This window comes from Arachis hypogaea, chromosome 17 (genome assembly GCF_003086295.3).
Source record: "Arachis hypogaea cultivar Tifrunner chromosome 17, arahy.Tifrunner.gnm2.J5K5, whole genome shotgun sequence".
Taxonomy (NCBI): Eukaryota; Viridiplantae; Streptophyta; class Magnoliopsida; order Fabales; family Fabaceae; genus Arachis; species Arachis hypogaea.
Genome location: NC_092052.1, coordinates 108755415 through 108769944, shown reverse-complemented (window position 1 = coordinate 108769944; position 14530 = coordinate 108755415). Strand labels below are relative to the sequence as shown.

The window sequence follows — 14530 nt, the reverse complement described above, 5'->3', positions numbered from 1 at the left end:
AATTAACAAAAATGATCAGATATATTAATGAAATATTTTTATATTTAAAATTTGATGATTTTATGTTAGATATTTTTTGTATTTTTTTAATGAATGACTGAAATTAAAAAAAAAAGATGAAAAAGAAATATAGTGATAGAATTTTATTTTTTCATTCATATCTTAAATAATTATTTAAATATTTTTATAAAAATTTAAATTCATAAAGATATAAAAGTTGTCTAACCTTTCTAAAAAGAATAATATCTTTTATTTTTTAATCACGTTTTTATATCTTTTAGATTTTTTTTTTTAACAATACAAGCCTTCGAATACTATTTTATAATGAAATTATTATCCCGTTATTTAATAACAAAATAATACAGCGTTACGAAAACATAAAATCCTTATAAATGGTGAGTTGAAGCAGAACGTTACTTCCCTCCCTGTCTACCCGCCAGCTTTATTATTAATTTCTGCCTATAAATAATAATTATTCTCACAGCAGATTCCATTTCCAACGTTTCTTCACCGTCTTCCTAGGTTCCATTCTTATTCTTTTAGCTATTCACAAACACTAACTAATTGAACCTCCACATGGAGCATAATAAGCTCACATTAATAAATCCAATCTCAGTACTAATAACACTTTGTGTATTAGTATCAGGTAAGTAAATCACTCCATAAACCATGTTATTACCAAATTAAAATGAAATTGTTTACCATTTTATGTTAATGTGTGTGGGTGTGAACACAAATTTGCAGAGGGGAAAGCAACTACCTTCACACTACTCAACAAATGTGACTACACTGTGTGGCCGGGAATTCTCACTAACGCTGGTGTCGACCCTCTTCCGGTCACCGGCTTCGCCCTCCGAACTGGCGAGTCCAAAACCATCACGGCACCAACCACCTGGGGTGGCCGTTTCTGGGGCAGGACACTCTGCGCCCAAGACTCCGCCGGAAAATTCTCATGCGGCACTGGCGATTGCGGCTCCGGCAAACTAGAATGTGCTGGCAGCGGTGCCACGCCGCCGGCAACCCTGGCAGAGTTCACCCTCCATGGCGCCGGAGGACTAGATTTCTTTGACGTCAGCTTGGTCGACGGTTACAACCTCCCGATTACGGTGGTTCCGCAGGGTGGCTCCGGCGAAAACTGCACCGTCACGGGGTGCGTAGGAGACCTCAATGGCGATTGTCCATCGGAGCTGAGGGTTATGAGCGAGGATGGGAAACGTGGCGTGGCGTGTAAGAGCGCGTGCGATGCGTTCCGGTTGCCGCAGTATTGCTGCGACGGCGCGTACCGCTCACCGGACACTTGCAAGCCTTCGTCTTACTCGAAGGTGTTCAAGAGCGTGTGCCCACGCGCGTATAGCTACGCGTATGACGACAAGACGAGCACATTTACGTGCGCATCTGCCGATTACACCATTACGTTTTGTCCTTCCCCCGATACTAACCCCAGGTTAGATTTCAATATTTCGTTACATTGCCCCTCATTTTTTATTTTTCACGCTAACGGTTAAAAGGGTATTTTCGTCCTTCTATGAATATGAACGTTGGTGGCATTTAGGCTTGTGGGGATTTTTTCACTATTTGTCTTGATTGTGATTTGTGAACAATATTATAAAGAATGGACATAAAGTAGTAGATAGTATCCAAGTTGCAACAATAATAATAGAACTTGTAATTATTAAACAACAAACAATTACATCATATTCGGTGATTAGTAATTTAGTATAGTATCAGCGGTGGGTATGCTCTTACTTTTATAGACTTCATAATTACTGTCGACCAAAAACAAAAACCTTTTTCTTCTCTCACTTATTGCTATATCTAATTTTCTCATGGTATGGATTGTTGCACAATAGTATGGTGGGTACATGGTAATAGAGCTGTATGTGTGCCCGTGAAACATGCATCTCCAAATTTCAATCCTTGTTAGCCTAGTTAGTTTTAAATTCAGCATGTGGTCTCAGAAATAGGGAACCGTCTCTTGAATAAAATAAGTACTGTTTCTAGTATCGAATCTCCATACCATACAAGTTAGATTTTAGCACCGTATAGTAATACTAATATTCAAATGAACTTTTAAACCTCCGGTAAAATATTATTTTGGGTATCAACGTTTAAACTAAATTTTAATTCATTTCAAATGTTTTATTTTTATTTTAAAATTTTTTAAATAAATTTGATATTTTTCATTGTTAATTTTGATACAAATAATTATGAGAATGACGGACATAAATATTAACAGCGGTATTATTATTTCATATTTTATTCTATGTTAAAAAAAAAACATAACCAAAATATTTTTGTAACACTTCTTGTAGATCTTCTTCTTATATAAAAAAAAATCCAAATCCTACTTATCATTCATTAATGCTCTATAATCAAAAGAAAAACTTTTACATTGGTGAATCGATTTTATTTATATACTAAAATCAAACATTATGCTAATACCAATCGATTTTATTTATATACTAAAATCAAACATTGACATTTAATATGCTAATTGTTTGTGTCAAATTTAATTGTATAATAACATTGAATACCCTTAAGACTAAATAAAAAAATTAAAATTTTTTGAAATTAAAATAACACGGCTGAAACATTAAATACCAAATTAGAACAATCAGAATAATACTTTACACTTACACACATCTTAAGGTAAGCTCTCAATTTTACTCACCATTAGTCTACTTGTTCGAATAGTGTTTAATTATCCTTATTTTGATGAATGTGATTTTGCAGTAGTAAGAAATCGTGGGAGGGACAAAACTCGAACTCAGATAGTAACGAATCTTCTTCGTCATCATCTTCATCTTCGTCTTCTACTCCAACATCACCACAGGTGAGCAAGGGAGGAATGGTGTACGTAGGTGCACTAGACCAAAGTGAAATACCATGGTCAGCGTGCACTCGTGCTAGGGAATCCCAATCCATTGCAACCTTCATCGTCATTATGGCAAGTTGGCGCTTGTGGCAACTGCTCTTTTAGTTTTACACTTTTACCCCCCCCCCCCCACCCCCCACCCCACACATCTTATTGATGTTAATTCCTTGGGCATCTTTCACGGAGCCAGGCCCATGTGAGCCATGTCTTCTTTTTTAATTTTGTATGGTAGGGCCCTACTCATTAGAAAGTAGAAACATTCATTTTTAGTTCATCCGGCCTGTATGGGTCACGTGACGTGAGTTCAGTAGGGCCCGTACATGGACATGGTGACAAGCATGTGAGTCATCTGAAGGGAAAGCAGAAAGCAGAAAGCAGAAAGCTCTCGCAAAAAGAAGAGGGATACGTAGGTATATACTATAGAATTCTTTGTTTGTGGGCGATGATGAGATTCATTTATTGGTTCGGGAATGTTAGACCATGTTTCATGATCAAAAACTGCTAAATGAACTCCTACTTAGCTACCTAAAGTAGAGTATATCAGTCTTTATTTGAGTATAGTGTTCATTAAATGTAGTGTTGGGGCGTAAAGATAAGGGGCTTTTTGTTTCGATGCATCTATCTAATATCTGTTGGTCCTGGGACCGCTATAATTGAAATTAATTAACATCCGATCCATAAATATATATAAGTGGTGTGAATGTGATGGAGCACCGGAGTTTTTTATGATGGTTTGGCAGTAAGCTAAAAGTGGGTGTAATCCTCCAATCCTCACCAACCAAGCGTTTGTTACCAGCTATCTCTCTTCCACTACTGATCTGCTGGATCTTCCCCTATCTTAATATCTTATCCCCCATTCTAATTTCAATCAAATATGTACCTTTATTCCTTTTTCCCCTCAAAATTTAATTTTATATGATATTAATTTATATTTTTGTATCCAATCTCACTAGAAAACCGCCAATGAGTAATAGCTCAAATGGCATAATCTCCCCGTATTCATCTAAGAGGTTACGAGTCTTCATATCTTTGGTAAAAAAAAAAAATCTCACTAGAAAATAGCCTATTCAGAACCAACTAGTTAAAAAATAAGTCCATCACAAAAAAAAAAAAAAAATCTTCCACTATTCTAATTTTTTAAAATTTAAAATTAAAAATAAAACTATTTTTTAACTAATTTTGTCTTTAAATTGACTACACCTAGTTAGTTCTCTAGACTTTTTTTTTTTGCATATCCTGATTTAATTATTAGTTAAGATCGACTCCAAAGGATCAAATAAAATTAAAGGGTGTGCGTTAGAGGGAAAATTTGACTTTAGCCATGCCAATGATGACTTAATTTTATTTAGGAGTGGTTGAAGTTTACATATCATATATCCAATCTACTCACTACCATGCGCGTCCTATGGTTGAGTCTTGAGTGGCACTTACCCTATCACAGGTGGATACACCTCATCACTAAGTATTAAAGTCAAAATGTTAAATATTGAATTGACGCTTATTTGTGGATGATATCATTATTTTAGGGGGCAACTGAAATAGACGCTATGCTATGCTAGCTAGCTAGGAAGCATAATTAATATTTGATCCCTTCATTATGCCTTTCAGATCAGATCAGATAGTGTGTGTTTTTTTTTTTTTTTTTGGGTTGTCTAGATCAGATAGTGTTTGTGTAGTGTGAAGTGTAAACAATTAAATCCTACTAGCATAAACTATATGTCTTTCTCCAATGGCAGCTTTAATTTCGTCATACTTATGGGTGGTGGTCCTGGTCCTGGTCGCGTACTCATTTATGCTTACCACTATCTCGACAATTTGCACGCCTCAGTGACCCTCACACTACACTTACCCTATATATTGTGCTTGTCATCTTCTCAAAGCGTTTTATGACTTTATCACAAAGAAAGCTTATTAGTTATATAAAACATAAATTTTGTCAGAAGTGGGATTTGAACCCACGCCCTCACATGAGGACCAGAACTTGAGTCTGGCGCCTTAGACCACTCGGCCATCCTGACTTATGCCTAGTTATTTTGATTTAACCTGATTACATAGTAATTATAACTGACATGCCTGATCTGCTTAACATATAAATAATTAAACATTGAACTTAATTTTAATGTATCAACAAATAAAATATTTAGTACTTTACCGCGATCAAGGGGAGAAAAAAATATTCCGCAAGAGACCTAAGCATCACGGGTTTTAATGAGCGACATTATTCTACCTTTCTTTGCTATATCTTTGAGAGACTTTGTTCCAATATAAGGATGGATAAATACCCACAACGGGGTGTGTCAGTAGATCTATTGCCCCAACGTGATGCCATCGGACACCATGGAATAAATAAAAAAGGGATAAAGGATGTTTGCTGAATTAAACTCCATTTTGGTCTCTAAGATGGGTGAGTTGCACTGATTTGGTCTTTGACTTTTTAATTGCTACAATTTAGTCCTCCAAATTAAAAAAAGTACACCAATGTAGTTCTTTGTGTATCTTCCATCGCTGAAATTCAATGCCGTTAGTGACGTAGCCCAAACCTTGTCACGCTAGACATATTAAAACGACGTGGTATTTATTTTGACGCTAAAGAAAGCACTTAATGACGTCATTTGAAGATTTAAACAATACTAATATGGTATACTTCTCCTTTTTCATATTGTTCAAACACTGAAATGATATCATTTAGTGCTATCATTATTGAGAAAGGACTATATTGATGCACTTCTTTTAATTTGAAAGACCAAATTGTAACAATTAAAAAGTCAGAACCCAGATCAATAAACTCACCAATCTCAAGGATCAAAGTAGGGCTTAACTCGATGTTTGCTGGTCATTGTAAATAAGCCATGATGCAGTTTTCCACATAAAAATACAGCGTAATTTTCTTCAACCGTGTACTAAAATGCTAAGCGAAATTCCATGGGATAAAGTGACTACAGTAACTTACGACTAATGTTTCTCTCTATTAGACTTTCTTATGGAAGCAAAAATCATTCTGAAAGGGGCTTCTCAAATTGCTAAAGACCAAGTAACAAAGAAAAGGGGAACTTAAGTCAGTACGGAAATGTCCGCCTTAAAATCTACAACTCGTCCTTCACATCAGCATCAGCAGATGCACCGTCCTTTGCCTCACTCTCGGCCTCAACTTCTTCAGCTTCTTCCTCCTCTTCCACAGTTGCTTCAGGACTAATATCCAAGCTGGACTTCACTGAGTCATAAATGCGAGATGCAAAATCCTTGGGGTCATTTAGCAGGAAACCACTTTCAAAGAGAGCAGTTTGATACATCAGCTGTGCTGTTTGCTTCACACTCTCATCCTGAAGAACAAACCAAATTGGGTCAAAAACTCAAAATAAACCTTAATTCAGTCTGCTCGGGTTACAATAAAACCATGAAAAGGGGAAAATAATTTTTCTTTCTATCTGTCTTTTGGGCTACAGGAATCCTTTGCCAGAGGGGAGGTTGTTCTATTTTAAGGTCATGCATATCACTGTTGGCATATACTCCGTGATGAAAGGGTGCAAGCATTATTCCAAATATAGAAACAACTAAAAGCAGCAGTTAGGCATGGAACCAATGATTCAGACAAGGTTTGCAGAGAACGGTATCACTTCGAGAGCATTCATAAGAATCAAATCAATCAATGGAAGGGACTTAATTCTAGCATGCAAAAAACCAAATTTGGAAAAAGGAAAAAGGAAAAAGAAAAGAAGGCTTGTTTTAATGATATTATTATCACCTCAATTTTTATTAGCACAACAAAGTAAAGGCAAAAGCTAATAGAAAGTATTCAAGTCAAGAATGTACCTCAGGGTTCTTTACTACACGCTCCCTGAGCTCCTTGATAATAGGGTGCCTAGGATTGATTTCAAGAACCCTCTTGCCACGCATGTATGCTTGCTTGCTAGCATCTGATAAAGTTTGTGCCTGCATTATTCTCTCCATGTTAGCACTCCAACCAAATTTCGAAGTCACCACCACACAAGGAGTGTTATCCAAACGGTTGGATATCTTCACATCATCAACATTTTCACTGGAAAGTGCACTTTTCCACCACTTTGTGAGATCCTTGAAGGATTCCTTTAGTTCCTTGGCTTTGGCGTCCTTTCCAATTTTCAGACCTTCCTTGGACACATTTTGGAATTTTTTGTCTTCATAATCCATAAGATATTGCATCAAGTATTCATCAACTGGATCAGTGAAGTAAATAACCTGCACCAGTTTAAAATACAAACATTTAGAAGATACATCTTAGCTCCCACTGGAGAAAGTTTATGGAGTGTAAGAAACAGAAAACAAGTATATTCAGCGAGAAAATCATACCTCGTAATTTTTCTTCCTAAGCCGCTCAAGGAAAGGAGATTTTTCCAGTTGTTCTTTGTTAGTTCCAGTTATGTAGAAGATATCCTTTTGTCCAGATTTCATTCTGGAGATGTACTGATCAAGAGACGTCAATTTACCTTCAGACTTTGAGCTGTAAGTAATCAGGTATACAATATTTTGTCAACTAATGAAAGGAGGGAAATAACACTGCAGCAAATAAATAAAAAAATGCAAGGAATCAAGTAACATACGTCTCAACTCTCAGCAGTTTTGCCAGACGGTTTCTGTTAGTAGCATCTTCAATGATGCCAAGTTTGATGGACTTTCCAAACTCATTCCAGAACTTAGCATATTGACCTCTTTTCTCATCATTGTCAGATGATACCTCTTCTGCATAAAGTTGGAGGAAGCAGAGTCAAATTTAAGGGCTTATGGGTTCAAGTATACCGCTTAGAAATACAATGGAAAACATAATATATGAAAGACAAAATTTATGCATGACGCAACATGCTGAAAGCATGGAGGATCTGAACCACCATTGCATGAAACACATGGAGACCAACTAAGTATTGGCACTCCAAGCACACAACGCCAATATATTTAGTAAAACCTACCTTTCTTATCTTTGTCAGTGGACTCATCTGGATCCTCATCAGCAATCCTACGGATCATATCAAGGGCTTTCCTGATAAGTTTCTTCTTGATTGTCCTCAGGCTACTGTGTTGTTGAAGCATTTCACGGGAGACATTAAGTGGCAACGTGTCAGAATCAACAAGGCCCTGTTCTCAATGTCAAAAGGACATCTCAGAAAAAAAATATTCTGATCGCGTTAAAACAAACTAAATTGCAATAACAGCATAACCTGGTTACCTTCAAGAAGCTGAGGTATTTAGGCAACAGTTCATCAAATTCATCTGAAATAAATACTCGTCTAACATACAACTTCAGATTGGATTTGTTAGAGTTGTAATAACTCTCATATAAATCATGAGGGGCTTTAGGTGGCACAAAAAGCACTGCCTTGAACTCAACATCGCCTTCAGCATTGAAGTGACTCCATGCTAAAGGTTTCTCATCACCGAAATCCTGCAGGAAATATGAACAGTTAAACCCACAACTATGAACATTAACAAGTTAATGTTCAGGATGAATTGAACGTCTAGGGAATGCCCTCACAATGTCCAGTGAATAATTAAGATGGAAACATTACCTTGGCAAGAGTATGGTAGAATTTGGTGTACTCTTCTTCTGAAACCTCCTTTGGATTTCGCAGCCATATAGCTTTCACATCATTTAGAAGTTCCCATTCATAAGTCGTTTCCTTCACTGTCTTTGTCTTGGGCTTCTCTTCGTCATCTTCACTTTTCTCAGCATCATCATCTTTATTTTCTTCCTCAGAGCTGCTTTCAGCTGATCAAAGAGTAAACTAAGGTATGAGAGATAGCAAAATTTGTGATAGTATTATACAATGGAGAAAAGTTAACGATGAAAAAACAAATCAGTATCTTGCAATGTTACAAATGGTAAACACATACATGATTCATCATCTTCATCAGCAGGGACCTCCACATCAACCTCTTTGCTTGCCCAGAGATAAATAGGGAAGTTAATAAATTCAGAGTATTTTTTTACCAATTCCTGTGTCAATCAATAGGTAGTGAATTAGATTCCACAATGCACTATGAATGAATTCCAAGCAACACAAAATGAAGCAACAAAAGAACACCAAAAAATTGTATATATGTTAATACAAGATAAAGATGAAACACTTAGTAGGAAAATAAAGAGGCGCCCACTTAAAAGTTTGGCAACAGCTCTGAATAAAAAAGGTACAGTACTTGTAACCATGAAACAAAAACTGCCCTGAGAATACACCTCTATACACATCTATAATCGTTAGCAAAGAAAATACGCAGTATATGCTTCCTGTAAGTGTGCAGTACACACTTGCAATTTAGATTAATATAACAAAAGCCCATGGTGCAGTCCTAAGCAGTATAGTTTCATGTTGTTAATTCTATTATAAAACAAGAATTTTTTTATTTTTCATGCTTGGTCTGTGTAAAAGAATTTTACACAAACAACTAACAGTGTATTGTCATATTAGCAAAAAATTTTTAATTTCCAAATCTGCTACTTAAAAAATAATCTAAATGCATGAATCTAATTAGATAAATGTCAGGATATCAAAATTAAACTCTACAAAACAATACTAAAAGTTAGGTTCATACCTTAAGCTTATGCTCCTCCAAGTACTCCCCAGCTTCATCTCTGAGGTGTAGCCTAATCTCAGTACCACGTCCCAGTGGTTCATTCCATGTATCTTCAGAAATCGCAAATGCTCCATCAGCTTTAGATTCCCACACATGCCTGGGTTTTTAAGAAGAAAAAGGAAGGTAAGATTCCATGGACAACAGTCTAACAAACTATCAATAAAAAAGCAATATCAGGTGTGAAAATTAGACATACTGTTTATCGTCATTATGTTTGCTAATTACTTCAACATAGTCAGCCACAAGGTACACAGAGTAGAAACCAACTCCAAACTGCCCAATAAGATTGAGATCACCACTTGATTGCATTTTCTCAAGAAACGCTGCATGTATGGATAGTTTTCAGTTAATGTATTTGCTCCTTAGAAATGGGAATTCTGTCAGTTAAGGCCATAAGCCATAAGCTATATCATATATACCTGAGGTTCCAGATTTTGCTATGGTCCCCAAATTCTTTATTAAATCCTCCTTTGTCATACCAATACCCCTGTCTCGGATGGAAAGGATTTTCTTCTCCTTGTCCAACTTAATCTGTCATTTCACCACAAGCAGTAAAATGTCTAAGTAACAAACATATAAATAAACCATGTAAACGACAGTTGTGCTAATATATTCATTACTTAGACATAATGTCAAACATTTGTAGTGCTAACCTGGATTTCGAGCTTGGCAGTATCACCTTCCCCCAGAATCTCCTTATCGGTGAGAGAGAGAAACCTAATCTTGTCCAGCGCCTAAAATAATACGACGGGGAGCTTTCATCATCAACAGAAAATTGAAGTCTAAGATTATCGAAACGCATTGCATAAGAGGAAATGTGCTTACGTCAGAAGCATTAGAGATCAACTCCCTGAGGAAAATATCCTTGTTGCTGTAGAGAGAGTTGATGAGAATATCCATAAGCCGAGAAACTTCGGCCTGGAACTCAAACTTCTGCGCGTTGTTGCGAAGAGATCTCTTCGAGATCGACTCCGCCTCCCTAAGAATCACACAAACACACATTTTCAATCACCAAATAATGGGTTAACCAAAAACAAAAGCAAAAATAATATTAACAGAATTGAAGAAAACAAAATTATAATATGAAGCACCTCTTGGCGACATCTGAATCTGTGGAAAGACCGTTAGGAACGGCACCGATCTTGTCCTCAACCTTAGGTGGATCTACAAGCTCGTCAGAATCAGCTTCGGCATTTGCCTGAAGCTTGCGACCTATCCAAACATCGTAAATCAGATTCAAATTTAGAAATGCTAAGAAGTAGAAGAGCTAGCTAGCTGGTACGGAACGATTAGCAACAACAGAGAGCAGAAAAGAAGAAGATGAAGAAGTGCAATGAATGAAGATGGCTCGCCTTGATCTGCAAATAGGAGGAGGAGAGAAAGGAGAAGAAGAGCGGAAGGGAGCGTCCACTTCCTCATCGTAGTAGCTAGCTTTGTTTCTAGTACCTTCTTCGGCTTTGCACACTTCTACCAGTGCAGTCACTCTTCTCAGGTTCGTTATATACTTGGGTTTTGCATTGCTACCGTGATCGTTACGAGGACTTGTGACACGAGGCTCTGACTCGCTCCATTTTGCCACCGTGGATGATCTGACGGTTGAAGATGTGGTCTCGAAACGTGGCTTGGTTTTATTGGCTTATTCTGTTTCCCTTGACGTGGAGAACGTCAATGTTGTGGACGACCCTACGGAACGACTTGTAATTCCAAGTCTACGATCAATTTGATTGGCAATGCCACTGCCTCTTGTGAAACGTGGCACCAAGTTATTGGTTCGAGGTTCCAGTTTTTCTGTATACGTGGCAATTTCTGGTGGCCTTAGATCTGCATGGATTTCACTAACATTATTTTTCTCCATTATTTTAACTAGTGTAATAATTCGTATCATGTATAAAAAAATTTATGTATATATAATTATAAATTAATTGAAACAAATTTAAAAATAACGGTTGATAACTATAAACATAGAGAATATTTTGGAAAGTGAATAAAAGATATATAATAATAATTTAATATAATTAAAAGTTATAATTAATAATATTATATATACGTATGGTTGTTAAATGTTTATATATAATGGGAAGTAATTAATTTATGTAGTTAAAAGAAAGTTTTTAAATGATAATAAAAAATAAATTTGTTTATGTATATATATTTTTATAATGTTCTAAACCAATATGTGAATTGAATAATAAGAAATAAATGGTTAATCTGATATAATTTTATTAATGATATAATTCAGCAATAAAATAAGATATAAATTTAAGATATATTTTAGAAGATTTTTTTGTACACAATATTTATTGTTGTTGAAGTAGATATATATGTGTTATTTTGAATCAATACTCTTAAATCTATCTTAAATTTAACCTTTGATAAAATAATATATAGTTATTCGTGTGTAAAAATTGGTTTGGGTAAATACAACCTAATTGTGTTGAGAGTCTGTCTTTATGACTTGTTAATGGTCATTGCAAATGAGATGAGCAATGAAAATTGCCTTCTTTGGAATCTGAAAGATAACGTTGGATTATTAGGAATCATGTTCATGCGAAGTATTAGAACAACATCTTCTACTTTATCCCCAGTCAAAATAACACACTATATTACATGATTACCTAATCTCCTTACCTGTAATCTTGTACCATTGCAAAATCCATTAAATTAGTCAATATTTTTTAGTAACATAACAGGAACACCTACTTTTAATATAAGTTCATGAGGTGATAACTCTAAGCAGTTAATGGCATTTAGTACGTTAAGAGTAAATGTATTAAGTTCTGACTCCATGCTACCTTTTTCAACGCACATGGAGTCAGAACTCAAATAAACTTTCTCGTCGGATTCAATATACTTTATTATATAATTATTTACCCCGTGCACAATATCTAGTGTAAGAGCAAGAATGGTTCTCTCCTTAAAAAAAAGTTGATTGTTGTAAATTAATAAGTATACCAGGATATACAAATTTAATGATATTGTCAAAGCCATCAGCACTGTCCTTGATTAGAATCTCTTCTGGAATATTGACTTCAAACTCACCATCAATTGAATCTCCTTCAAGACCATCACCAATTCTAAGAAATCATTAAGCAAATTGTTTGATTTTAATAGACTCAGATTCAGGCACACCAACGCATATTCTGAGAAAGAGTAATTACTTTGTACGATGACCACAGATAAGATGAGTTAACTATAGCTTGTACAATATCTTTTCTAGATCCCATATTTATAACAGGTATAATCTGTCTAAAGTCACCTCCAAGTACGACTACCTTACCAGCAAAGGGTAAGTCTTCATTGTATGATGATGAAGATCTAAGTATGTCTTTGAAAGACTTGTCGAGTACTTCATAACAAATCTTATTTAGCATTGGAGCCTCATTCCATATAATAAGCTTTGCTTTGCAAATCAACTTAGCAAGTGGAGACCCTTGTTTTATACTACATATAGAATCTTCATTAAATTCCAAAAGTATCTTAAACCTAGAATGAGCTGTATGGCCTTTTAGAAGCAAAAGAGATGCAATTCCACTTGAGGCAATATTAAGAACAATTCTCCTTTGACTCGAATAGCTACAGAAAGTGCCCTATATAGAAATGTCTTACCTGTTCCACCATAATCATATATGAAGAAAAAACCACCAAGGTTATTATTCATGGCTTCGATTATTCTATGAAAAGCATTTTATTGTTCACAGTTCATTTGGGACAACATAACTTCTAATTAGTTCCTTAGGGCAACAATATCAAAGGTTAGCTCGTCAGCTATTATCCGATCATCCAAGCCATCAATGATATCTAAATCAGGGAGAGGAATGCCATTAAACTCCCTAAGTGACCTACCATTAGCTTGCAACATCATCACAACCTTTGAAAGAGTCATATTCAATAGTTGATCATCACTAAGTTGAATATCTAAAATGAAGATAAAAAAAAGTTGTTAAGCAATTAATGAGGTATTTTAAGATAAAAAATATTATTTAATCTTATAAGCAAAATTGATTTAACATGTTGAATGATATACCTGGATTAAGTGTTGAAATTCTATATGAATATAATAAATCTTCAGATAATTGTTGGTAGCACTGCTGTCATACCAATTCAGGTCTAGATATGTTATTAGAAATCAACAACACAACAAACAGATTTCGTAAGTAGTTTCCAGATGCCCAAGTGCTTGCTTCTAGAATTGCATAAACAAATTTCTTGTCATCTTCTAGGAATTCCAAAGCATAACATGTTTTCTTGAATGAGTTGTATACCACACCATCCACAGTATGTAAATCAGTAAATCCCATGCATCCTCTTTGTATGTTTAACAATATTTTCATGTAATAATCCTCACCGTTACCACGTGGAACATGAGTCAGCCGTCTAATAGAAAAGTCTTGTTTGCGAGGAAACCACATGCATGAATCATCTTTCCATACAAATTTTGTAGAAAACTTGTTGTATGTTAAAGATCTAGCAAAAGGATACTCACGATTAGCCAACATCCAAACAGCTAACTTAGTAACCTTACCATTTACACATTGAATAACATTAGCAATGTTCTCATGGTCATTGAAAACAACTGGTTGCTCGTCAGGTAGGTGGAATGGTAGACGAATCACTGCAGGTTCTTTAAGCTGAATCTCATAACCAAATATCCTCCAAGCTACCTCACATGCAGAAATGTAACGACAATCATAGTAGTTACGTATCTCATCTACAACTTGTTGAGGAGACTGATCACCAGATGTTTGGTAAAATGAGGCAGTAACCCTATCATTACTCTTGTGGACATACTTGAATAAATATTTAATAGAAGAAGTCTGATATGTTGCTCCACATTAATGTGACAACCATACTTTTAGAGTAGATCAGGATTGTATGGTACAATATAAGAATTATCCAGAACTGCATTCTTCTTAGTTATTGTATGACCATTATCCACCCTTTTAAACTTTGGGAAACCACTCTCGTCAATAATACTTCTATTCCTAAATGGCTTTGGAAAAAAACTTAGAGCACATTCCATTTAGCATGCATGGACTACTAATGTTGTGCCGCCCA

At 35.6% G+C, this 14530-nt stretch overlaps 2 protein-coding genes and 1 non-coding gene across 3 annotated transcripts; 1 reads left to right on the top strand and 2 right to left on the bottom strand.

Annotated features, from left to right (window-relative positions):
- Positions 1-347: 347 nt before the first annotated feature.
- Positions 348-3601, top strand: LOC112765083 (pathogenesis-related thaumatin-like protein 3.5). The gene is made up of 3 exons (XM_025810949.3): positions 348-646; positions 745-1444; positions 2734-3601. Exons 1-3 carry the CDS (start codon positions 577-579, stop codon positions 2978-2980), a joined length of 1017 nt encoding a protein of 338 aa, XP_025666734.1. The 5' UTR covers positions 348-576; the 3' UTR covers positions 2981-3601.
- A 1208-nt stretch (positions 3602-4809) lies between these two features.
- On the bottom strand, positions 4810-4893 carry TRNAL-CAA (transfer RNA leucine (anticodon CAA)). The gene has a single exon. It is a non-coding gene; the product is annotated as a tRNA-Leu (tRNA).
- A 777-nt stretch (positions 4894-5670) lies between these two features.
- LOC112766690 (endoplasmin homolog) lies at positions 5671-11079 on the bottom strand. Its single transcript, XM_025812588.3, has 15 exons — positions 10828-11079; positions 10567-10687; positions 10301-10454; positions 10129-10209; positions 9895-10006; positions 9672-9798; positions 9434-9572; positions 8738-8840; positions 8413-8612; positions 8073-8288; positions 7816-7981; positions 7453-7591; positions 7202-7352; positions 6686-7090; positions 5671-6195 (listed from the first exon to the last, which is right to left on the bottom strand). Exons 1-15 carry the CDS (start codon positions 10892-10894, stop codon positions 5959-5961), a joined length of 2418 nt encoding a protein of 805 aa, XP_025668373.1. The 5' UTR covers positions 10895-11079; the 3' UTR covers positions 5671-5958.
- Positions 11080-14530: the final 3451 nt, after the last annotated feature.